Raw genomic sequence first — 27,535 nt, forward strand, 5'->3', positions numbered from 1 at the left:
TTTAAAGTTCAGTGTTGTGAGTTATTGTATCAAATGTTTGACCAGAGTTATCATAATTATGGTTTTTGCCTAAATCAAGCAGCCCTTCAGTTTAATAATAATTAAAAAAAAAATCATTACAGCTGTAGTAAAATAGCACCCCATTTCCAAAAATTTGGGACGTTGTATAAAACATAATTAAAACCAGAATGCATCAAATTCAGAATTCAGAGTGCATATTTAAAAAAACAAACCAAAATTAATCAGGTTGAACATCAAATGTACTGTCCATCACATTCAGTTATACTTATATTTTAGATCTCAACTTTTTGGGTTGTACATTGCTTTATCCTTTTGTCCATAAATCCATACACTTAAGAAGTTTATTTTAAGATGAGCTTCATTAATATTGTGTGGTGTGTTAGCAGAAGATTAAATGCGTCACAAAGTGTGTGCTAAGTGTTGTTGTGTGTCACATTCAGGAGATTAAGTGTGGTCATTAACCGCATTGACAGCTACATCACTGTGCTGTACCGTACACAAACAAACATACACACAATCATATTCTGAAAGCCGGTGACATACTGGCCTTACAGCTTTTAATCTTCCACATCTCTCTCTCTCTTTCCTCTCGCTTTGCCTCCACACATATATTCTCTCTCATGCAGTTCCCTTTTCTTCTGCTGCCCCTATTCCCACCAGCTCATCTCTCCCTCTCTCTCTCTCTCTTTCCCCCTTTCGTCAGTCCTCCTCGGCGCTCGGGTCACCTGTGTTGATTTACTGTCAAATCTTCCAGGATTATCGGTAATCCCACAGCAGTAAAATCTGTTTGCTGACAGCTGTGCTCCCTCTAACAGTGTTGCTGTTTCCTGCACACACACTGCCCTATATACCAGAAAAAGCCTGTCTTCCTCCCCAGAAAGAAAAAAAAAAGAAAACATTAATTTTCCGCCTCAATGGATTCCAATTGACAATATTCTGCTCTCCTTTTTTGCGGTATTTTGTTGTATTTGACTATAATGTGCAGCTGCTTTCCTCTCGTGTGGATTAGGCGGTTGCAGCAAGTTTATTGCGGGTGAATAGGTATAATATTAGGTATATTCCCACAGGGTCACAGATACTTCCATGTGGTTTTCACCCCATCTTCATGAAGACCGTTGTTTTTGAATATTACAGAAAACGACTGTCATAATTTAGCCATCGCTTCTCGCACTTGGAGCTCAGTCGGCAGGTGTTCAATCTAACGAAAATACAGTGATGCATTTGTGTACAATCTCCTTTCCATCTTGGATAAATTGGAGTTGAAACAGAAAATGACTGAGAAACAAATTGGGCCACACACGCCTTCGAAAATATTAGTTTTATCGATCCAGCTGTCCTTGAATCGGCAATATGTAATATTACTAGAGTATGATGCCATGATATTACAGTTTAAAATGGAGTGCAATTCATTCACATGGAAATAAATATTTTTCAACCATTACGGCAATGGGAATTTGTCCCCCACTGTTGTGGGTAAACTAAATGAAAAAAGAAAAGCCCCTAAGACACCATTCACACTGAATTATATTCATCATCTTTAGGCTGAGCACCAATAACCCATAAGTCTTTTCTCGAATGCTCCCAATATGGACAGAGCGTATGTCGCCGCAGAAAAAAAGTGTCGGGCCTCTTTCTTTTATAGGGTTTTTAGACCAGGAGCCGGTGCTCGTGTGGTTCACAGTTAGTTCAACTCGTGAAACAGCTCTGAACCTGTTGGCTTTTCCACAGGCTCTAGAGCCACGTCTCTGCACCAATGCTAACGTCTGTATGTCGCTGCAAGCATAATAACAATGGCAGACTACAATGCATGTCTCTACAACACATCTGTGCTGCTCATCTTGATCACTATTGATGTCAAATACATTCTTATTAACACTGAATGTAAGATGTTAATGTTGGACTTTGTTGTTAACTAACGGTAGGGGGCTAGCGCAGGCCTGTTATAGCTCGCTAACCCGTACCGATCACATTGCAGTTAAACAAAACTCAAAGGTACCGAGTTGGTCTTGGTCTTGCTAGCCCGCTAACACAAGCACACTATCAATCGCCGGCTAACGTTAGCACGCTATGATCGGCCGCTAATGTTAGTGTGCTACCGATAGCCCATATCAGTCACATTGCAGTTAAACAAATCAAATAAATGAATAAAACACGTTTTAGTTGGTCTCTTTCAGCTGCACCAGTTGCTCTTGCTGGTCAGATAGCCACGCCCACAGTCCCTGACGTAGTGTTTGCGGTTCAAGACCAGCAAAGAGTTGGTGCCACTGTGGAACCCGTTTTCCCGGCTGGGAGCCGGCTCTTTGGCGGTGGAGAACCAAAGAACAGTTCGCAATTGGGCACTGGCCGGGAACCCGGCGGTGGAATAACCCTATTAGAGTGCACCACATTTTTTTTTTTTGCAGATGTCAGATTTCTTCTACAGCCCTGATTCCAAATAGGACGCTGTGTAAAACATAAATAAAAACAGAATGCATCTCTGCATCTCACATCTCTGCCAGGCAATTAAATTCACTGTCCTCTGGATGATAGTATAAATCCAGACCCAATGCCCATTGGTTTTCTGACGTCTTTGCCACTTCCAAAACGGGTACAAAGTAGCAATGATGGTTGGCCACTGTTATTGTTGGAAAGTGATGGCAGCGTTGTTTACATCGGTGCATCCAGCGCGGCTAACTGTTAAAGACAAACGTGGTCTGTGATCAAACTCACTGTGTAATGTAATGAAAGCAAGAGGTTCCACAATGCACATGCATAGTCCAAAGTTCGACCTGCAACAGACTTGTTTGTGCCTTTGCTATGTAACTGAAGCTGCTGATCACTTGCGACTGGCCACAGGAGTGAGGAGTCAGTATTCAATGACGATTTCAAACAATCAATAAAACACGTTTATCAAAAATTAAGAATCATCACTACCATGAAAGTTGAGCAGACAGTCGTAAGTGTTAAAATCAAATTTAAGAGTGATGGGTACAATGCTATAGATTAGCTGCAGACAGACGGACCCACACTTACGCACCATACTAATGGCCATTCTCATAATCCCACTCAGTCTTACCCTGGCAGATGTCAGACAAAATGCATTTAAAAAAGCAAAGGGGTGATACTAGTCTACAATGGCAGTTAGATTAGTTTTCAAGATATTGTTGTTAAAGAATCATAACCCAAGCGCAGCGCTGGAATGAGGCGATCCCCGGTGCCCTGCGTGAGAAAAATGCTACATGGACACATTTAGACTTGTTTGCATGGCATGATGAATATCCAACCCTTGTGTTTCTTCCCCAGGTGGTGTACAAGAACAACGATATCCGGCTGGAGCTGTCCCGCCTCGCCCGCATTGTAGACCCCAAGATGAAACTCCAGGGTGATGTGGTCTTCAAGTGCGAAAACGTTCCCACTCTCGACCCCATCAACTTCGAGACCCCCGACTCCTACCTGGCCTTGCCGAAATGGAACACCAAGCGGGTGGGCTCCATCTCGTTTGACTTCCGCACCTCCGAACCTAACGGGCTGATACTCTTCACCCATGGCAAGCCCCAGGACAGACGGGACATAAAGGGCCAGAAGAACAACAAGGTGGACTTCTTTGCGGTGGAGCTACTGGATGGAGGGCTGTACCTGCTGCTGGACATGGGCTCCGGCACCATAAAGGTCAAGGCCACTCAGGCTAAGGTCAATGACGGCGCCTGGCACCATGTGGACATCCAGAGGGACGGACGCTCAGGTAAGAATGAAGGGGAGAGGGAAGGGAAAGAGAAACTGCCTCTCAAGTAGAAATTTGTAACAGAAACACCGATTTTCTGCCATCACCTACTTTTTCTCACACAGTTTAGCAATGGTAGAATAGGAAAGTTCATTTCTGTTAACATCACTGTCACAGGTTGTTAAACTGTGATCAGCTTGGTGTTGTGGGAAGGCACTGGGGTCTCATTATGTCACTGTTTTTTATTTCTCTCTTTTTCACACACCAACTCATAATCAAGAATGGCTTCAATCAGGAAACTGAGCTCCTGGCTCAATTAAAAATCTGTTGCCTTTGGCTGTACTGTATATGAATTTACAGGCAGAGCTGACAAGGCAAAAAACAAACTGCTCACACCAAGAGAAATAAAGTTGCCCCTGGACAATATATCCTAAAATACTGAGAGAGGAATGACCAGTATTTCCTGCAGTGGTGTGATGTTGTTGTGACTTTTATTTATTATTTCAAATTAAAAAATAACTAACAGATATCACCATGAAACTTCCCTAGATGATTACTTACATTAAGACATTTTTTTTTGTTTTGCAAGTTTTATATATATATTTTTTTTTGAATATGAATCAGAAAATACTTCCTTCTTCACAGCCATAAAAAAATCTAGTACTACAGGTGAATAGGGTAAAAAAAAAAAAAAAAGAAGAAGTAACAAATAGATATCACCATGAAACTTCCCTACTTCCCTCCCTAAAATTTTCAGTATGCAAAAATTTGACTTTAGGAGAAATCAGATAGACAAAGTCTGGTAAAATAAACACATTAATGTGTATTTTTTATGCTTTCCTTTCAATGGTCTTAAAGAAGACAGGTAATGGAAGCAAAATAGCCCAATTTTTCAAAATGCACCAGTGCATGAAGAAACAGACAAAAAGTTATTGCCTGCATCTCTTTATGTGTCTCACCTTCATTCTCTAAAATAAAAAAAAAATTATTTGAATAATCAATAAATACTTTGTATTTGGATCTATGTAGCATGACACTACCTTTCCTCTATTATCTTTAACAATAGCACGCTAACACGCTAAACTAAAATACTGAACATTGGGAACATTGCAAGTGCTGAATCTTAACATTTTCACTGTGATTATGCTAGCAATCTGATGTTAGCATTTAGCCAAATACCTCACTCATCCTCCATCTTTACCCTGTGACTTGACAACTGGTTTAAAGGTATAATATGTAACTGCAGCATTAGGTTGTTTTCAGTATAATTGTTCTGAACACGGATAACATCGTTGACCTATGCTACAATTGAACTTAGCTTATAATGTTAGCTACAGTAGGTAGTCACCTAATCTAATGGTCAGCTAGCAAGTTCACATTAAGTTAGCTAATGTTACTTCTGGTTACTTTATTAGAGTGAAATGGCAGAACATGATTGAACAAGACTAAGCATAATGTGAATAAAACTTTTATTTGTGAACATTATATATTTCTGAATCAAGTTAGACAGATTTTTCTTAAAAACTCCCATGATCCAATGCTATCAAACTCTGCCTTTTATTATTGCTTTCTATTCAGAGACCCCTAGTGGCAGAAATTACATTTGATGACTTTAAAAGAAAATTTGTTGAATTGAATTTTCAAATAACTTTTCAAATGATAAAACAAACCTGACTTTTTTCTGATTTTTTATATCATACACTGTATATAAATATTAGTGACGTCACCCATTGGTTTGTGGGCCGCTCTTTAAAGCATTGAGTTCAGCGTTAGGGCTGTCGCTATCTTTGTTTTTTGAAACTATGAGAGACCATATTATTTGGATTTGGGAGGCGCAAAGACGGGTATATCCAAAACTAAATTGGTAGCTAAACATTTTTTTACAGCTGACTCCTTGGAGTGTCTTTTAGTACAACCAACGATAACAAGACATTTTAAAATGAACAAAATGTTCAAATAAACTTTCATGAACTGAAACCACATGGTCAAAGTTCTGAGACAAAAACATGACAAAAAAGTTCATGGCTGTGGCCTCGGATACACATTGCTTTGCTTCTATCATGATGACAGCTTGCCATGTTAGCAACCTGTCAATCAAAGGTAGCCACGCCCCAAATCACACGTTTCTTTATAATCTATTTTCTTCTTAATGGGACCATTATTTACACAGTTGACATCATATTGTATTTAAGAAGACTTGAAACTAACCATTATGACCATAATGTTGCCACAAAATTTTCTGAGGTAATAAATCAAGAGAAGTCGTCTTATTTTGTATTGAGATAGATAGGACCGGAGTTCTTTTGCAGCAGCTAATAACAACCCCTGTTGGAGTTTTGAAAGCAGGTACTTGCGGGTTTGCATCACTGCTCAGACGGGAAGGTTGCTGCCTGCTCCAATTGCAAAACAGAAATAGAAAATATAGAAATGTTTCTCACCATCATGCCATTGCACTGCTTTGTAACTTTACCATTCTACAATATTACCAATGATGGTTCAACTAGTTTTGATCTTCTTAAACTGTTGATGAATGGAACTTTGAATAAAGAAATGCCCTTATAATATATATATGACACCGCAGACTCACTGTAACTGTCACAATGAAACTGCAGCAGCTGTAAGAATCAAAGCTGTAATCATGTTACTGCTTATTTCCTGCCTCACAACCACAGGCTGATGTAAACTTCCTTGATATATTAATTTCAGCGATGATTTATTGCCGGGATAAAGTCATACTTCTCTCTAGATAGCTACCGACTCTGTTTCCCCTCGCTTCCTTCCATCTGTATGTCCTCTGACCTTAAAACACGGCCAAATACACAGAAAGTATTAGAAGAAGATCATATTAGAGAAAAGGGTTAGAAACTTCTGTTGCCTTGAGCTCCAAAACCCAACACAATCTCTGCATTAGGTGGGATCCTCCAGAGAACCAGGGTGTGTTAGTCGGCGCTACAGCCTGTGTTATATATCAGGTTAGAGCAGCCAATTTAGCCGTGTGTCAGAGCTCGCTGCTTTGATTAATCACCAGCACAGCCACCAGTGCGATAGCAGAGCAGAAAGTAGGATTTTCACAGGGAAAAAGAGGAATGTGACAGATATATGGATACCAGACTGAGGGATGGTTAAGAACAGGCATAATCACACTTGTGGCTTGAGTGAAATGTTAATAGGAGCTGCAAGTGAATTAAATTTCTTGGGCACAAAGATCTACAGCCAGAATCTCTCTGTCTGGCTTCAAGGTTATTGTAACACAAGGAAAATGTGAAAGCGTATACTGAGCCACTTGCAGACAGGCTAAATTTGGGTTTTGAGAAAAAAATCTTTTTATCTCTTTGCTACTTTTTCTAACAGAGACATTTACTTTACGTTTACTGAAAGGTGCAGATGGAGGGAGAGAAATATGTTATGTTATTTATCTTTTTTCCTTCATGACTAATTTATATTTGAAGGTCCAATCTGTACATTTTAGGCCACAGTCATTACAGGTGTACATGCATATGTAGTTTCATTTCTTTTTTGTTAATGTTAAGGTGATCTTGATTTAGGTCTGAATCATATGGGAATGCTTTGGGTTAGAATTATTTTATTTTTTAAATCATTTAATAATTATTATTATTAATAATAATAATAATAATAATAATAATAATAATAATAATAATAATGATAATGATAATAATATTTTTTCACGATAGTTTTGTCTTAGTGGCCTGATCTTTTGGACTGCCATTTAACATCTATAAAATTGAAAACAAAATATCCATTTGGCATACTCAGTGTTGCTGCCAGAAAGGCAATTTTATAACGAAATGGCTGAAGCCGGACACTCCAGCTATAGGAGAATGCTACAACATCATATATGACATTTTCCTAATGGAAAGAATCACTTTCTTCCTGAAGCCTCAAGTAAATAAATTTGAGGAATTATGGCAGGAATGGAAAGTGTGTATTTCTCTCAAACGCCATTCTTTTGTTTAAATCTTTTTCCATATGTATGCAAATTTAGTAGTTTAGATGTATGGCTATGACTATTATTTTGTTCCTCTTGAAAAACAAAGCACCCCATGTTCTCATCTTTGTTTAAATTAATCTGTAAAAGCTGAATAAAATTATATAATAATAATAATAATAATAATAATACATATACTAGTACTAATCGTTTTATTGCAATTTGAAAAAATAAAAAAACAATATTACGATTAATTGTGCGCTTTTAAAAAATGTTTTCCTGTATTATTCACAGGTAGGGGTGTTGTGATATAGCTGTATTAATGATATATGTCTAAATGTGATCATATTAAAAAAATGGAATATATAGATTTCATGTTAATAATACACATGCTATCATGTAAATACTCCAGTTCCTCACTTTGTTATGTAGTTATGGTTACAGACTCTCTCTTGTGTTTTTAATGTAATTAATTACAAAAAAGGCAGAAATGCAGATAAACAAAGTGAAAGATGAATTTGACAGATAGCAGATTTATTCCTTTTTTTATAAACTTTCTATACATATTACAACAATATCATCATCATGAATTCTTTTGGTGAAAATTTAATATTGTGACAACTCTTTACATCAGCAATAAGTCATTTTATATTGTGATTAAAAACACTGGATACAGCCAACATGTGAACTGTTCTTTCACATAGGCCACGCATACTCGTTATAATGGAATAAGATAAGTTGATGCATTTATTGATGTGAATAACATATCTTTATTTAGCTAATTAAATGTAAAAAACCTTCAACTGCATTTGAATATGATACTGTTTTACAAAGCACTGCAGAAAAAACGCTCTGGTGTGAACATTAATATATGAAAACTGAAAGGAATCTTACTGATCTCCAGTCACAAATCACACAAAGTGCACAATGACTGTGGCTCTAAAACTCTAAAATATTTAGATAGCTCAAAGCCTTGTTGTTAACATGTTGTGAACCATTTCTGCCTAATCATTTATTCATAAACAAGCAGAAATCTTCATTGTACATTTACGACCTACATGACAACTTTACTGTGAATTTTCGCTCTGCTTCGATCGGCACACACTCATTACGCTGCTTTCACAACAGTGTAATACAGTATGGGAACAAATAGATTGCACTCCAGCCTCAGCCATTTTCACACAGCAGTACTGTGAGCAGCAAAGCTTGGGCCTGACGTTTAACAAGTTGTTTTCTACATCTACTCTCATCCGCATGTCACATGGACTGCTTTTTTTCATAATTGCAGCTGTGATATGAAAATTACTTTCTGTTACATCACAATATCCGTTAGAGTGTGATTAAGTGTATAGCTCCAATCTTGATTTAAAAAGAAAGACCTGCTTTCCTGCTATTTTCACTTATGGTAACAAATCGCTCACAGCTTCAGCAAATCTAAACATCTAGTGTGCTAAAAGACCGAATCTTGACATCGCATAATCCCAACTGTGTTGTTTTTATGTTGCAACATGTCTCTTGTTTGAATTTGGATCACGGTTTTCAGTGTTTCCCTTAGGTGCATGCTCCCCGAGATCATTTTTTTGCATTTTTAAGTAAAATGCATAATTATGTGCACTTTGAGAGCTAAATGTGAGCAAACACCTCACACAACATTTTTCAGTCAGAGATACTGTCTTACTGTGTTGCTGTTAACAGGGTTTTCCGCTCAGACATGGAGTAGCCAGCCAGTGTGTTTAAAAATAGCTGGCGATTTTTTTTTTCTCTATAAAAAGACAAAATTTGGTGCCTTTCGCAGATTCTAATGCCACTATTCCATCATATGCACTGATCTTAATCATTGCATATTTAATAAATTATTTTAAAGGAGAATAAAGCTTCTTGTATGTTTTATTTAAGGCATCTTATTTTGACAGTCTCTTGTACACTCTGTGGTGGATTCTGTTAACACACTCTCATTCTGAAAGCTGCATGTGTTTAGCGGCAGGAAGTTATTCAGATTGTTAGTCACAGTTTAGTGTATGCAGCAGTGTGTGGACCAAAGGCCGCTACAGTCTTGATAATAAATAGGAAACCCTGGCGCAGGTGTGTGTGAGTGCGCACACACCGGGGCGGAACTCTGCTGCGCGCAATACAGACAGACAAGAATTGTTAGCGCGCAACCATGTAGAAACAGAAATGAAATACCGCCGTGTAAATAAGATAAATAATTTAAGGCTATTTAGTTTGTTAAATAAAAGGTCAAGATATAGACCTGTTCAATAGGAAAAGTAACTTTAAATGACTTCTGTTGTGGTCTGGCTCTAAATAAAAAATAAAATTAACTTGATCTTCAAGGGGCGCGAGGGGTGTCGTCCCCTAATATAATGGTAGGGGAAAAACTGGTTTTTACCTTTAAGCATCTTCTTTTGTTACTTTTGGCTGTAGAAAGAAAGTGATAAACTGAATCATATGTTAATAATATGTGATAGATATGTGTGAAGTATCTATATCATAGCAGCACTGATAGAGTCTACCTCAGTTCACACAGAATGTCTCATAAGAATATGTTTGGAATCTAAAGCAGAGAATCTGTTTACAGCACCTTTGCCTCACAACTACAGTAGGAGCTGTTATTGTATTCTAATCTGTTAATATTGCAGGTGCTCACTGAAACTAATTGCATCTCTTTGTTTTTTTTATATTCAACCTCATCAAATTAGATCTGTCTTAAAGCATTTGCACTATGTGATCCCTGCAGAGATGTAGATTAATAAGTTGAATGAATGTATAAAAACATGTAAAATTGCCTTGTGGAACAAACCCTGTCAAAATGTAGACTTATTATTTTCTGTTTGGTGTTTGGACCTGGTGCCAGTGGACTGGTTATTTTGTTGCATGCAGCTTAGTTTTTCTCTGACTGGTACACCTATTCTGTTATTCTCTGACTCAAAAAGAGTCCCCCTGAAGAGGGTGTTCCAGAATCTGTAATCAGTGCAGTTTTGGCTGCCAAACCTAGGTTTGCACCTCCACCTACTCAGACCAGAGGCAGACATGCTGTGCTATTTTTGTCGAGTTCTTCTACAACTTAGAATTTTGTTAGAGCATGTGGTTGCAAAATTACCTAAATCTGTGTCATTTTCACTGCAACAAAAAAAGCTGTCCGTCTCACATTTAGTTTGAAAACCAAGTTTTAAAATAATGTTTACAAGAATGCCTTGTATTGTAGCTAGAAGCACTTGTTTTCACCAGAGTTCCTGTTATTTCAAGCAACAAAAGAGTTTTCTGGCAGCGAGAAAAACATTGCAGAACTTAACTCGTACAACATGACACTTGACTTCAACAAGAAAAGAAACAAAGTGATATTATCTCACTCCCATGGCAGATTGTTTTTTCAGCATGTGATAGGAGTAGACTACATGACATATTTACAGCGTTGTCAAGTATTTAATAATGGATTTTTCTTCCTCCAGGCATCATCTCAGTAAACAGCCGCCGGACCCCTTTCACAGCCAGCGGGGAAAATGAGATCCTGGACCTGGAGGGAGACCTTTACCTGGGTGGTCTGCCCGAGACCAGGGTGGGCCTGGTGCTCCCCACCGAGCTCTGGACCGCTATGCTCAACTACGGCTACGTGGGCTGCGTGCGGGATCTGTTCATCGACGGACGCAGCAAGGACATCCGGCAGATCGCTCAGTCCCAGAATGTTACCGGCATCAAGTCTTCATGCAGCAAGGTGACGGGCAAACAGTGCGACAGCAACCCCTGTAAGAACAATGGAGCATGTAAGGAGGGATGGAACCGCTTCGTCTGCGACTGTACTGGAACTGGCTTCTGGGATAGTACCTGTGAGAGAGGTGAGACTCTTTTACTATCACTCCTCTCTGTATGCTGAATGTGTTTTCTCTATAGCGATCATTTTTAAATCTTATTTGGTTTGTCAGAAGGCTATTGATTTTTTTTTTAGTAAAGGAGTTCTTTAAACGCTGTGCTCCTTTTGCCTTCTGAGAAAGCCATTTAGTCAGTGTGCTTATGAAATAGTGTTGTTTTGGAATAGTGGTGACAGCAGATCTGAGGTAGGTTTACAAAGTTGAAATTAGGAATGGGCAGTCTTTATGTTTTCATACTGTCGTTGTGTCACTGGAGCATACGGTGGAGCTGAGTGCTGCCTACAACCTTATTTTCCATATGGATTATGATACAGAGGACGTATCGCAATATATATTGATAACAATGATCATGCTCTACACAGAATTTACTATTACAGCTCTTTTTTTTATAATTCTGTCTTAGAGCAATCGCTTCCAACCCATACAACTCAGGCCTACAGAGATCTGTGAATATAATATTCTGTTTTTATTATATATTTGTTCTGCTTGTCTTGATTGGTATGGACGATGGCGATTACATTCTTATTAACACTGAATGTAACATGTTGATGTTGGCCTTTGTTGTAAACTAATGCTAGCCTGCTTATTAGCTAGCTAGCTGTTATCGATCGCATTGCAGTTAAACAAATAAAATAAAGTTAATGATTAATTAACACATTTTAGTTGCTATTGAATGTTCATGATAATTCTCAGCCCCTGATGTAAGAGCTTTGTGGTTCAAGACCAGCAAAGAGTTGGTGTCACTCCAGAACCAGTTTTGGTTGAGTCGGTTTGTTGGTCAGAAAGTGGCACCTTGAAATTCACAGTGGCAGTGTTTCTCTTTTTAAATTAGCCAAAGCAACAACAGCTAGATAGGCGTTACCAATTGATTCAAACCATCGTCATTTAAATTGTCCATCGGCCCGAGCCTATTTTGTTTTTAAAACCAAAACCTTTGAGTAAGTACAGACCAGATCTTACTGCACACGTGTTATACTCCAATCATATGTTGCCATTCAACACTGTGAATGCACCTCTTCTTACCCTCCTTGCTGCTCCACCAGTAGAGACTGACCTTCGGTGGAGCGAGCAGCGAACTACAATACATCACTTTAATACAGTATCTCTGTCGGTTTAATTGAAAGAGCAGTGTTTGTGCTTTTCATGCTATTGAAAGTCATGCTGTCTGGACTTTTTAAAACCCTGCTGTACTGTGTTAGCGTGATACTGCCCAAGCCTAGCTGGAATATGTTTTCTGGTTTCCTAAAGATGGTCGTGAAGTGGCAGTGATGTAGTCACTGTGTGCTAACAATAGCTTTCCAAGCAAAGTGGACAGTGCTCTGTTTTAGCAGACAGGCAGAAGTGTGACTTGGGACACTTCCCTCACAATATTTATGGAAGCTTTGCTGAAAGATTTAATAGGATTTCACTTTTCTGCCAAGTGGCTTTTGGAAAGGCGAAGACTTTTTTTTTCTTTCTTTTCTTTTTTTTCTATTTTGCTGGTGAAATTGAACTTCTCTGTGCTGGTGCATTGGGCTCTCCTTGTCTGGATTTTAAGAGCTTGGACGCATTAAGCTTTTATGAGACAGCGGAGATAGGGACACTCGGAGCTGTGGGAGCGTATGCTATCGGCCTATTGTTCACATCGTCCTTCACTTTTTCACTATTTTACAGAGATTTTTGGGGTGCAGTTGAGGGCTTTAAGTACTTTCCTAAGAACTTGAGGTGTGGAAAGAAACATACTTGTAGGAGGAATAATGAGTATCTGGAGAGCCGCTTGTTACAACCAGCAGTAAGTGTGTCTGCAGGAGGCCGGTGGGATGATAACCTGTTGTTAATGATTAAAGAAGAAAAAGGGATCAACATGTACCTCACATTGAGAACGGTCTGTCCTATAGACTATTAAAGACTGAAACATGTCCCTCCTGTGTTGTTAATGTAGCTTGTAAATAATTAAACTCATGTAGAATGTATGTAATGTAGAGTACATGTCTTTTCCTGCTGCGAAAGAGCTAAACTTCCAGTGGGAGCTCAGTTAAGAAGCCGGGGCTGTCTGATTGAGTTAACCTTGTCTTAGCAGGGCTCTTGCTATCTATTGTAGCAACACTCCCACAACGGTGTATCACCACAAAGGGAAAGAAGGCAGCAGTACTGCCTAACAAACACTAAAGCTGAGCCAATGTGCCTGGCTGACCTTCTACCAACAAGAAGAGAACATTAAGTCATATGTCCCTAACGCTCCAAACACTCTCATTCTTCGTCTCCTGTCCTGTTTGGCTGCCTCCCACACATCGGCCTCCGAGCGGTCCTATCTCTGCATTCAGTGAGTGCTGTTGCCGCTGGGGGATAACCCAAAGGACCGCAGGCCTGCCCTGCAGTCCTGGAGCCGCAGAACAAAGCTTCAGTCTGTTCAGCAGTTGATTTACAGTGAGACTTGAGGTGTGGTGAAATGTGCCGATGCTGCTGATGCTGTCATGCCTGAATACATGTGTCTGCATTAAAGTTTCTCAGTTTATGTATCTGAATCTCTCCCACTCACTTTACTGTTGCTACAAATTCAAGGAGTTTTGGAAATTGCTTCAACTCACAGTATAGCCCAGGGTTCAGCATTCTTTACCATAAAAACAGCCATTTTTCCTAATATTTGTATATGGAGCTGTAATTTGGAAATTTCTCAGATATCGCTGACCAATGATACTGATGTGAGAGTAAACACATCCATCAATGCACTGTAAATTTATCTTTTTCCAACATTAAGAGAATTAGGCAAAGTGCTAGATTCAGGGAGGCATTTTTATTGACGTAAATGTTAAACTTTTTTTCCTTCAATTGGAAATTGTAAAAATCACTTTAGGTCTACAGTGATAATAAACGTTAATTAAAATGTTTTCAAAAGAGCCACATGCGGCTCCGGCGCCACAGGTTTCCTACCCCTGGTATAGTCGATTTAATTAACAAACAAATCTGCAACCGTTTTAATAATTAATCATTTTAACTTTACCACTTACACATAAATGTCAGTTTACTAGTCATGGGGAGTACTATGTAGCAGTGCTGGAAAGACTTCTTCTTATACTTAAGTAAAAGTTTTAGTACAACAACTTTAAAATACTCCAACAAATAAAGTCCTTCATTTAAACCCTACTTAGGGTGTGGAAGTATTACCAGTAAATTGATTTCAACTACTGATGCTACTCTATGTAAATAGCATTACCATTGAAGTTGGTTGGGGTGGAGCAACTTTTTTAATTTATTTTATTTTGAACAGCACTTATATTACAAAATACATCAGGACAAGAGTGGTTTTATTACCACTGGCGTCTGCAGGCTCATCCAAATTTAAGAACTGTGTACATTTTGGGAGAGGTAAAGTGTGAAACGCCAGGGGGCAAGTAAAAATCAGTAAGGTTTGCTAGAATAAAACAACACCACAGTACAAGGTCATACAGTCGATCCCTCCGCTGGCCGTGAGCACCTTAAGTATTTAACCCACAAGAATTCAAACACATTATTCTGAAGACGAAGAAAACAAGTAATCTTTTCCATAACATTAATATATATAATCCTGTGTTGTAGGTGGTTCAGGAGAAAAGCAGGACCTTGTGAGTACTTTTTAACAAGCGGATATCAAAATGCCAAACATATATTCATCATGGGGCCTTGGCTGAAAATCAACATTTCCTCAAATTAATGTGTAAAATGGCAAGGGCACATCAGTGCTACATAGGCTTTTTGGTGTTTTGTAAAACTCTGCACGGAAAGGTATTTTATCAGTGGGGCACTCACAAAATATATGCCAGTGATTGGCTTTCTAAAACTCACACTGTCTCAAACATTTAACATCCCCTCCAGCAAAATGTGCTCTCTGCTTCAGTGAAATAAAGAAATGAATAAAATGCTTTCTGCAAAACTCCTGCCACACATATCCACTTAAATTTATACACATCTAGCCAGTTCTCATTTCAATAGAGAAAAATCTTATTTTTCATAATGTAACCTGTAGTGAGGATTTTTTTGTACCTATTATAATGGAGCCTCTTCTCGCTACTTTATACACGATTTGGGACTGTAGTGTCAGTGTGAGTCCTGTGGTTCTCAACCGGGGGTCATAAGTACAGTAACATACAAGTAATACAGGTAATTTCTTTCATTCTACAGATTACCTCTGAATCCCAAAGCCTGCTGGCCAGGTTGAGAATTATGTTTTCTTTTCTTTTTTTAATGCCAAAATGACATTATTGTCATAGACAGAAACGGTCAAAACAGGCAATATAGTCAAATTTTCAACTTTAAGATGCTCCATGTACAGATCATGTCTGACGAGGGCTTCTGTTAGTAAAAAAAATAACCAGATCAAAGCTTAAAATTATGATATTTTATTAAAATCACTTTTACCAAACATGACCCATTCATGACCCACTCTGCATCAACCTGTTTTTCTCTATTCAGCATAACTGGGGAGGCCATGAGTGACTCCACTGAGATGCACAGTTGTCATTTGACAAAACTTTAGACAAACGTTGACTGAACTGCGTGGTGTTTACACAGAGCAGAGTGGAGAGGACAAGATAGGTTGTAAAAAGGGGTTGTTTCTTTCCAATACTGGCAACACTCGTTGGCACTGCACTGTAACACTGCACAATGGACTTATAGAGGTGCAGAACTTATATACTGCAGTGAAAAAAGAGGCCACAGTGAGTAACATGTGACAGAAGTGCTTGAGATTTTGAGGGTTAAACATAGATAGAAAAGTTCATTGATCGGTTATTCAGAAATGACAGCTGTAAGGCCAAAAGGCTATCATTTCTTTTATATGCAAGTACAGTTTATATATACATAATGTGTTTTTTTTAAAAGTTTTTCAGAGTATCTTATCTGTTTATTCTTGTCGTGTGGACAGAGCAGCCTGAATGTTCTTTCCCCCTTCGCCCTCCCTCAGCTCTTCCTGGGGGATCAGTAATCCCTCCTGTGTGTTCTGGCTCTGCTCTGTGGTCGGGCCTGAACATCCTGAACCACCTCAACTAGAGCTCCTGTCAGTGCAGAGGCACAGCAGCTCGATACCAGAGCCCTCTCAGTTCTCTGTGCTGCTCTCTTCCTCTCAGCCGGCTCGCTGCCCACCCTGTGGAGGAATCTCATCTCGGCCTGCTTGTGTCAGCGGCCTTTTTTTTTCTCGGTCACCAGCCAAAGCGTGCGACCACAGGTAAAAGGGTCGGAAGGAAGACTGAGCAGTAAATGGAGGGCTTTGATTTGGAGCGCCCTCTCCTCCACCACAGTGAACACAGCCCCTCAATACCCTTCCCCTCCTGCTACCATAAAAATCCTGCTTTATTTCAGCTTTCAAGAGCTCACCTGAGCCCCACAGCCCCCCTTTCTGCCCTCAGTCTGAATGTTTGGCCCTCAGTTGTAATCTGCACACAGGAGGTCACAGTCTGATTAAACCTGGGTGACAACATCATCTGCAAATAGCACAAGGTCTGGATGTTGGCAAACTAAACTTACAAATTAATCAGATTTCATTAGCTTCTACATTTCTCTAATGATTACTCATATTACAGTTCACAGAGTGGAATATTGTTGAAGCTAATTTATGTCTGCTTGGAAAACGGTTGCCCTTGAGATGAAGAAATCGCTTTGATTTGAAATGTTGTGCTTGAAACGACATGGTATTTTTTCTTTTTCTTTTTTTCCCCCCAAAACGAATGTGCAACACTTTTGGAACGAATGGAATTGTATTAGTCATGCTAGTAGAATAGTTTGTTTTCCCTCTCCGCCATGCTTTTAAGCAGCCCCTGGAGCTCCCTAGTGACAATATCAAACAGCCACAGAGATGTATTCACACATGGCGCTAGCTATTGATCTCAAGCACGATATATGGTACAACAGAGAATTGAGACACGGGGTGAAATGATAGAGATCAACGCTCTCCCTGGGAGCGTAACAAAGGTTAGATATTTACATCACAATGGCTGGCCTTTGCTGGCGACTTTATGCCAGAATGTAAATAAGCTCTTTTGTCTGTCTCTGTTAAGATCAGCCTGTACTTTTTTTTTTTTTTTGGTGATATTATTTCAATCAAATGGATTTCCTTGGCACACTTTAAAAGTATTTGTCACGTTGTGTAAGCATTTCAAACTCTGAAGTCAGACCTCTTTTATCAGCAAAGTTATCTCTGGAGGAGGTAAATTATGTAACACGTTCATTTGCACAACAGACAAGAGCCAAACTTGAAATGAATTAACACCAGTGTAATTGAAATTCCTTTGATGATTTCTGAAAAATAAAAAAAAGACAAATAGATGGTTGACTGATATTGCCTTAAACACACAAAAATCCTGATGTAGGAGCATTTATAATACACTGTTGCCCATAAAGTTGGAATAATTTAGTTTTCAGACACTATTCTTTGTTTAATTGTGGTTTCATTTGTTTGTCACTTTGTTTGGAAGTGATTGATAATTAAAGTTTTGAGAAGATATACACAATAAATCACATTGTCACAATCATTTCATGGAAAGAGGTAAAAAATATTTTATTCCAACATTATGAGCAACTGTGTATGTACAGTCATGGAAAAAACTATTAGACCATCCTTGTTTTTGTTTTAATTGTTCATTGTAATGCCTGGTACATCTAAAGGTACATTTGTTTGGACAAATCTAATGATAACAACAAAAATAACTCATACATGTTTACTTTAAGAGCTGATATCTAGCCATTTTCCATGGTTTTCTTGATAAGGATTTTAGTTATTATATCCTTTTTTCAGGCACATCCTCTTTATTGTAGGTTAGGTTTTTTTGTGGCATTGCCATCACCGGTGTACTAAAGTGTATTTTTCTGTACCAACAGTCTAAGTGCCTCATGTACTGTTGTTGATTTTCATAACTTGAGAAAACCGGGTCCTCACGGAAGTACTTTCAGTACATTTCACTCTAATGATATTTTTGGAACCCGAATAATGGAATCATCAGAAACGAAAGTCTCAAGATGATTTCATCATATTTGTATTGAAAGGAGCACATTGCTGTGTAATTTCTTCTGTTCCACTGGGAGCTAAAATAGCTAGCAATTTCTCTTGCTCTGTTTACCCGAACGAAAATACAACCTGACAGATATTTGAGACTGTTTGAGGAGATCAAAGATCGTACCAGGCGACAACTAACAGACAACAGTGCTCCTGTCTGCTCTGTTTTCTACCTGGTGTCTGTGCCAGGTTTAGTATCCACATGATTTCTGTCTCTTATCTCTTACGCGTCTCGTTTTTTTTGTATTTTACTCTGTGTCTCATTTTCAAGACCTTACTTTGACTATCTGCATCTCCCTGTCATCCTCCACTCTCTCTCTCTCTCTCACACACACACACACACACACACACACACACACACACACAAACACACACCCCCGTTTGGCATGTCTTCTTTAACCCAGCCCATGAGACACGACAGCACCTGTGATCAGAGGTCTGCCTCGGTATCACACAAACAGATGTAGCGTCAGCATGGGAGCCATCTACCCTGTGTGTGTGTGTGTGTTACAGAATATGATGTAAAAAAGCAATGAATATCATCATTTGCTATTTCTGTGCGATCATATGCTTCCGTGTCTGCACCCTATGTATGTTTACATCCACTGAGAGATTGAGGTTTTTCTTTGACGACCGCCAGCGTTTGACTTTCTGTGTGTGTGTGTGTGTGTGTGTGTGTGTGTGTGTGTCCGTACTAGCCAGGCAGTGCCAATGCCCCATGCAGGTGTATGATGCCCAGGCCCTGGCCCTGATAGACCCCCTCTCGCCTGGGTTGTGACCGGGGGCATAGCCCTGCCAAATACCCATCTGCCTGTGATCTGAATTCAAATAGGGCAGCTTGGCTCGGTGCGGCCCCAACAGGCACACATGGCGAAGAGAAAAAGAAGCTGCTTGCTTAAAATACAACACAGTACACATGTAATAAAATGGTTTGAGGGGGCATTTATGCCCTTACACACCCTTCAGATGATAAGGCTTGTGGAAGTGATATTTAATACCTTTATTTTTTTTAACCTGTTTTTATTGTCTCCTGCTGCGCCAGCTTTAATCATTTGCTATAGTGTGAAAAGGTTATTTCTGTAACTTAGCACTCCATCTGCGTGGGATATGTCTAATTGGGTTGAATCAGGCGTACAGGTTCGGTGTACTACTACTTTAAAAAGTGATGCTGGAAAATGATTTTCCTCTCAAATAGCCTGCAGTCAGATCCACAGAAAGCAAAGAGAAAGGAAATCATTACCCTCCTGTAATGATAATGTTTCAAGATGCTTTGTCCTCTCTTTCGTCTTTGGGAGGCAGCTCGAGGCTTTATTCCTTTTTGATTTTTACATTCCATTACACGAAAAGGTTACCCAAATGTTATTCCCCATAAGGAAACCTCAAGTACAACAGATTATTCAGGTCGCATTTGAGTCTAACTTGCAAGAAGTGACATTAATTCAAGTCTACAGGGAGGTATATTTGATGTCGTCCGCTGACTCTGCCAAGAGACGAAATTCATGCCTCGATTGAGCGAGCCAGTCATCCATTCAAACAGTCAGTCAGTAAGTGAGGCTTTGTGTTTGTAAACCGCGTGTTGATCTATTTGTGTGGGTGTGGGAGCTTTTAGGGAGCCGGGGTGTTGCTGACAGTCGTGCGTTGCAGAGTGCTGTGCAGCTGATAAAGTAGCCCAGTTAATCAGGTAAATAGGCCTGTAATGAAGTGTGTTTGTCTGACGCCGTGCCAGCCGAGCGCCAGCCGATCCCACTGAGACTCTCCTCTTTCCGCCTTTCTGCTGCATTCACACACACACAGATACACAATCAGACTCAGTCAGGGCCACACACACTCACACACCAATCCACTGGGGACAGATTGGATTGTGTCTAATGCATATTGCATTTTCCCTGACAAGATGCCACCGCCCAAATACAGTAAGTGCCTGTGTTTTCCCTACTGTCACTGGAGGAGTAGTGATGGCTGTGGGCCTGAGTTGACAACTGGAAGTGTGTCCACCGCAGATCAGTAACATCACTCATGATAGTGCTGGCTTCATAGACTGTATAAATAATGGACGTAGTGACCGTGACGTCACCCATTAGTTTGTGGACTGTCCGTTTGAGGCATCGAGTTCATCGTTACACTCTTTGCCATCTTGTTTTTGGAAACTTAGAGCAGACCATATTTGGACTGTGGAGGAGGAGAGGGATCTGATCACTCACTACAGCCTCTCTACACCTCAACCTGACTGAGAGAAGCCGCTTCTAATATATGTTAGCATTAACTGGGATGTTAGTTTTGTCAAAAAACTAAATCAAAATGTACTCACTTAAGAAAAATGAACAGCGACTCCATTGAGTGTCTGTTAGTCCAACCAAAAGCTGACATTTTTAATTAACAATACGTTCAAATCATTAAATGAAAATTCAGTGAAACTGTCTTTTTTTCTTATATAACATATATATATATATATATATATATATATATAATTTTATTGACACGTTGCCATGGATACGCATTGCTTTTCTTGTCTCCTGACGCCCCAAATCATACAATTCTTTTTCTTCTATTTTCTTCTAAATGGGGCCATTATTTGAACTATTTACATCATATTGTCTTGAAGAAATTTTTTTTACTAGCAATTGAGACTGTAGTGTTGTCCTAAAAAAATGTCTGAGGTAATAAATCAAGTGAGAAGTTTTCTCATTTTGTTTTGAAATGAATGGACCAAAATGCTTCTGCAGCTGCCATCAGCGCCCCCTGTTGGAGTTTTTGGTAGAATGCAACTTAAGGCACTTCCTGGTTTGCCTCACTGCTCAGACCCGGAGGTTGCTGCCTGACTGGCTTCCAGTTTCTTCATATTTTTACCCGAGTCAATGCACTGCTTGAACTAAAATTAATTTAATTTTAAGTCTTAATTTTAAGTATTGATTGATCATTTTGAAAAGGGTCAGGCCACTAATGTTACAGTTTTTTCGGCGTCATGTTACATTTCTGGCTAAACTCATTCACATCTTAATCACATCAATCATTTCGGTTCTCACAAAGGTTGGAACACCAGAACACACACGCTGTGCAATTACCTGCTCATTTGGCTCCATGTTCATTCACGGTGGCAGTGAAATAATAGGTTGCCATATGCCTTTTAAAGTTTAATCATAGGTAGTAATGGCAGAACAGAGATTGTATGACATTGATGCTCGCCTCTTTTCTACATGGAACCTTGTGGTCCTTCATAATATTTCCTTTCATCTTTTGGTTTGAAAGGCAATAAACTGCAAGAAAATGCTTTATTATGCAGATGATTAACTAATTATCTGGTATGGCAGATGTAATTTCTGCAAAAGACAAGAGAAATTAAAATTAAAACATCATAACATGGATGTATATACTTTCTTGTTGCTACTCCATGAAGTATAACAACACCACAGCTCATATGTTGCAGTTTCTTCATTCAACTGCTGCATTTATAGTGCATTGTGTCAAGCACAAGGATTCGTCTATTGTTATGGTTAGAAAGTTTAGAGGCATTATGGAAATAAGGGCAGAAATATGAGAATTATTTGATTTCAAACATATAGGATCTTCCACCGCTTCATCTCTGCACCCACTTTCACGAGCTATTAATAATTTTAGAAAATATTTTTCAAACCTATTTGTATTCAGATGAGGTCGGTTCCTCAGATATGCAAAAAGCCAGTTCCAATAGCGTTGGAGTGGCATAATTTGAATGCTTGTGCAAATGTCTTTTCTGCCTACAGAGAGTGGGGGAAAAAAATGTGATCTCCCTGAAAGTCTCCCTTAATCCTCGAGCCCTATAATGGCCCTTGCATAGCTGTGAAGCTGCCTTTGTGCGAATAATTTCTTATAGTCAGGTACCAATTACTGCCATATATGATTTTGACTCCTCATGACAAACCAAACCCGTCTAAGTGTACAGTATTTTGTACATGGATCTTATTAAGTACCTTGAGGTTGTAAACCCATATTGGTATCATATTTTCTCTTTAATTAATTTATAATGGCAACCGTTTGAAGTGGCACTTTAAATTGTCAAGCTTAAATGAACAAAAACATCCAGCCTCAATCCCTGGATGAAAAATGAATTGGAACATGACTACAGTTATTTAACAGAAACGTATATAGACATATAGAAATACTTTATCTGATGCTGTGTTAACATGAAAACATCCAATTTAAATCTTAATCTATGCTGATTTTACTGTAGCCTTCGTTCTAGAGAGGGCCCTTTGCTTTTTTACATTTCCTTAAGGCCACTGTAGTTGTCCGGCATGCTTGGAAAGGCAGATAGAAACTCACTGCCAAATGCCACTAAAAGCTGCACATTATATATTTAAACTATAGGGCTATTCAGTGACAATTCGAAAACATAGCTCACAAAGCTTTTACCTTTACCTCAGTCCTTGAAAGCTGTTTTATATTTAGGTTTTTACTTCGTATTTTATTCTCTCTCCAGCTCTTGAATGTGCTTTAATTAACCTGTAACGAAACGGCTGACATTAAACAGATATCACCCATTGGGTTTTGACTCAACAAAGCATATAAATCATTATGATATAGAGCTCAAGCGCAAGTCATGCTTTTATGACGATAAAAAAGGAAGAATTATTATCAATTAGTGAATGTTTGTGGCTCCTACTTCAAGGTCATATTTCTGTTTGGCAGGATGAGGTGATGCATGCGGCATTGAGCTCCCGTCTAACAGCTGGCAATTTGGTTTGAATAAAAGAACATCACTTCAAGGTTGATAACCATGCAGCTGTCTGAGTACACGCTGCACAGCCACTCACCTTTCAGCAGTTTCTCTCTCTTTTTTTTTTTTTAGCTGTTGGCATTTGGAGAAAGCCATTGTCGCTGAGTGAGATAGAATAAGATGTACAACTGGAGCCTTCCAGATACTTTCCCTGTGTTATCATAAAGTAGATATCCACCCAGAGAAGGAGGGGGTGTGGAAGTCTTTAGAAGCTGAGGAGTCATGATTAAGCATTCGGCGCTGCCCTTAGCTCTGTCACTTAGATTGAAAATGGTTTCATCTTCTGCCAGACAGCTGAATTTGAAGAAAAAATAACCAAGTTCTCTGTCTGTGCCTCTTAATTCCATTTGCTTTGTTTAGGATCAGTTAAAATAACCCTTCATTTCCTCTCCGTGCCCACTACACTGTAACTCCCTCTCACCTTCCTCTTTCCCTCGCCCTTGTCTTCTCCCAGCCCCACTTCTCACCGTTTACGGGTGATAAGCACCTTTTGCTGGGACATTTATCTCCGCAGACGGAGAAAATGACACTTCAAGGTCTGCCCTCACTACCAGGCCAGTGCTCACATACATACACAGGACAAAGGGGTGGGGAGTGTAAAATGGAGGATGGAAAAGATGAAGAAAATGGAGAAATGGGAATGAGGTTGCAAATACAAAAGACTGGTTTATAGAAGGGGACAGCAAATTAAGAATGGAGGCAGATGAGGGTGAAGAATTAGCTGGAGAAGAATGGTGAGCAATAAGCTTTGACATCAAAGCATGTGATATTTACTGTAGATATATGACTACAGTACTGTACACTGTTTTAAAGCGCTTTTGCTTCACTTTTGGCTTTATTGATTAAATTATTGTTGACTATGCCAACCTAGACAATTGGTTCTATTAAAAAAGTAGAGCATGTAACATTTCCACTCTATAATGTCAAAAAACAACAAGATCTATTTTTTAGTTTTTATATTTTCCCAAATATTTCCAACAATGCTCAAACCAAGAGAAATTAATAGGTTTAATTAGGGACATGTGCCATATCCGTTTTCTGTCAATGGTGTCATATCCCCTTTTTGTATGCGTGAAGTTGTCATAACATGTGACTTTTTTGATCTAGTTTCAACCCACATTTTTACAATACACTTTTAGATCTGGGTCATTTTTAACTATATTTTCAGCCCAACTCATCAATCTGTGTATACATAAAAAGACTTTAGATCTTCAAATTTTACGTGCAATGCATACCCCAAAAATCAATCAATTTTGCGTGCATATGATACATCAATCTTTTCTTCTAGTCTAGGCGGAGTGTAAAGCACAAAAGTTGCACTCATAGCAGGCAGGAGGGGAGGTGGATGTGTTAAAGAAACTCTGGACTTTCACCGAGGAGAACAGCATTTTGGTCCCATGTGAAAACAAAAGTAAACGATTCAAACATTTCAAACATCACTCAACTTCTGTGACTTGTTTTCTACATAGCTATGTCACTTCCAGTAGCCACATCGTCTTCATAACTACTTCACTTCCAGCATTTGCATGTATTTGTGTTTATGTATTATAATGCAGGCACTGGTTTTAAGAAATGCCCCATTTTGTACCAGTGAAACACTTAAATGGGTCGTCTTGGGTAGTATTAAAAGGCAAAAATTTATGTAATTTAGGTTTGAGATCTTGTTGATTTTAACAGGATGAAAGACTTTAATTAGTGATCATCTATATCTTAAGTTATCAGAGAAACGAGCTAAGCAGCAACAGCAACATCTCCGCCGGCGTACCAAATAGCATTAGAAAAACACAGACTTTAACCCGAAACTGCTTTATTCAGCGTTTTTATGAGTTCAAATGACTGAGCCTGTGTGTTTTAGAGACCTCTGCAGATAATTTGGCTCCTGGAAAATGAACACTGAAGGAATTTTAATGTTGGAATTGCTCTGTCTTTTGTTTGAGGGATCCCTAGTGACCTGGGCAGAATGTTGCATATTGCACGGTTTAGTAGATTGCATTAAAATACATGTTATAGATCAAGTTTTTTCCTTGATTTTTCTTTAAAATGATGGTGTGATGTTTTGACAGTGAAGCTGTCTGGCTCTGGCTGTGGTAACGGATTCACATAATTTAGCACATGATGCCTCTGTGATGTCTCTGTGGGACCCTGCAGGTGGTAGATTTGAAGCATCAGCAGCAGCTGCACCTGCAGCTCACCATTACAGCTAAAGTTACTAAATCATACTCATTTTAGAGTGACGATAATACGTCTAGGACTGTTAGTGACCAGTGAGACAATGATACCTCACATCTTATCTATTTGCTGTGCGTGTATACTGCAAGATAAATCACCTGTCTTGTTTTCTCAACACAGGAGATTCTAGCTTCCTGTTTTGGGGTTTAACTAACAAGCATACAGTATGATTGACAGTCCTATTCAAAAATATATAGAGAGGAAAGTGTTGCCATATATCAAGCTGAATGATGAATATAGTATATTTCCCATGGGAAAAAGACAATATATTTTTATGTCCTTATGTCTTGAAAGGTGTCGGCAGTCTCTGTGACGCCCGAAACAGTTTGACTAATTTTAGAATAGATGTGTCAAGGTGCTCTGACACACTGCTTGAAATGTTTTAGTGCTTGCTGAGCCTCTGAAAACAATAGGTGTGTGTCAAAACATACACATCTGATCCTTCCTGTTACATCTGTAAAAAAAAAAAACGCTCACTTTCAAAAAGATTCCTACAATAGCAAAGTGTCAAAATGACGCCTTAAACGCACCAGACTGATAACATTACGTATAGTGCTTTTTAGCAGTAAAGGTCGACTTCACCTTTGTTCTCTCTGGGTTTCTCAAATAGAAACGCCTCCTCAGCTATTAGCAGAACACAGTTATGTATGTTACCACAGTAACTTTAGGTTATAAAGTTGGTCAGGCATTGTGAGGAAGCTTCATTTACCACCCACCTATGGTGTTGTTTATAGAAGAGCAACATGCTTGATTTTTGGTATAGAGATGGCATGAGAATGCTTCTTAAACACTATGTGTATATAAATCAGTCAGTGTGCCCAACTGCTCTGCTAATATGAAATGTTATGTACCAATGTATGTGCAGGCTGTCTGTTTGAAGAAGGTATTATTCTGGCTTTGGCCAACATTGAACTGAGCACTGTGAGGTTTTCATCCAGACTGTGGAGCCACTAATCCAGTTTGTATGTTGGTGGTCTTTTTTCAAAATTTGGTATAGCTTTGTAATTTTGCTATTTTTATTGCTTTTCTGTGTCCTTGATAAAGTCAAGATAATGTGAATGCTAGCACACTAGCCACTTAAGCTCAAGTCACCTTGTGATAATGTTTACTCATGCAACATTTGGAAATAACTGAAAGGAATAGTTTGGATTTTTGGAAGTTGGGAGATATTTAGTCAGTGTATTAGAGATGCAGGAGGAGTAGTTACATGGACTAAATGACAGAATAGACATAGTTTGTCAACACCACCCATAACGACACATATGCGAGTTTTGTGGCTCACTGTACCGCAGAGCGCTTTAAAAATAGCACGCATGTCATCGTACATACACGTTTGGGTTGCGGTTGTAAAAAGGGCTGCAGTTTCTGTGAATCTAGGCTACAAAAAACGCAAGAAACTTCCTGGTTAGGCGTTATACAAGTTTAAACAGTAAACACAGGTATGTAAATACTGAAGTTACATAAAAAACATGATTCACAAACCACGGAAGTTGTGTAAAAATGTAAGTTACGTGAAAAACACAAGTTACGTAAGAAGTCATTACTTTTGTTGGTAACACTTTACAATAACCATCATTTATAAATGGTGAATAGACCATTTATAAATGGTTAACATATAGTTTATTAATGTTTAATCATGCCGTTTGTCCACCCCATCCACCTCCCTGAGCTATCGATCTACTACATCCGCAAGATGTCGGTGGAGGACAGTTTAAAACATAAATCTGAGTCATATTTATATTAACGTTTTTGGGGGGAGCCCAATGAGGACATGGAACCCAAGAAATCTGCTGCTGTGGATCGGGCATCAGCAAAATATATATTTCAAATTAAAAAAATCTTAACCACCTTAAATGTTAGCTATACATAGACTATTTTCATCTCTTTACCTTTTCGTCAGACAGCCCTTTCCGACAGGGAACAGAAACCATTATATTGCTCTCTTCAGAGCTACCGGTCTCCATTTGCAAAAACATCAATTTAACCTTCCAAACCACAGGAGTTGCTGCTCTACCGC

The 27,535-nt window shown here is 39.0% G+C and overlaps 1 protein-coding gene across 4 annotated transcripts in view; it reads left to right on the forward strand.

Moving 5' to 3' along the window:
• Nucleotides 1–27,535, forward strand: part of nrxn3b (neurexin 3b) — a 367,630-nt gene that overhangs the window by 106,783 nt on the left and 233,312 nt on the right. For all 4 annotated transcript variants that reach the window (XM_059356778.1, XM_059356779.1, XM_059356776.1 and 1 more), the window contains exons 8-9: nucleotides 3,304–3,742; nucleotides 11,117–11,500. In XM_059356778.1, the coding sequence (XP_059212761.1) occupies nucleotides 3,304–3,742; nucleotides 11,117–11,500 (823 nt within the window). The remainder of the gene's footprint in view (nucleotides 1–3,303; nucleotides 3,743–11,116; nucleotides 11,501–27,535) is intronic.

Source organism: Centropristis striata, chromosome 18 (genome assembly GCF_030273125.1).
Source record: "Centropristis striata isolate RG_2023a ecotype Rhode Island chromosome 18, C.striata_1.0, whole genome shotgun sequence".
Taxonomy (NCBI): Eukaryota; Metazoa; Chordata; class Actinopteri; order Perciformes; family Serranidae; genus Centropristis; species Centropristis striata.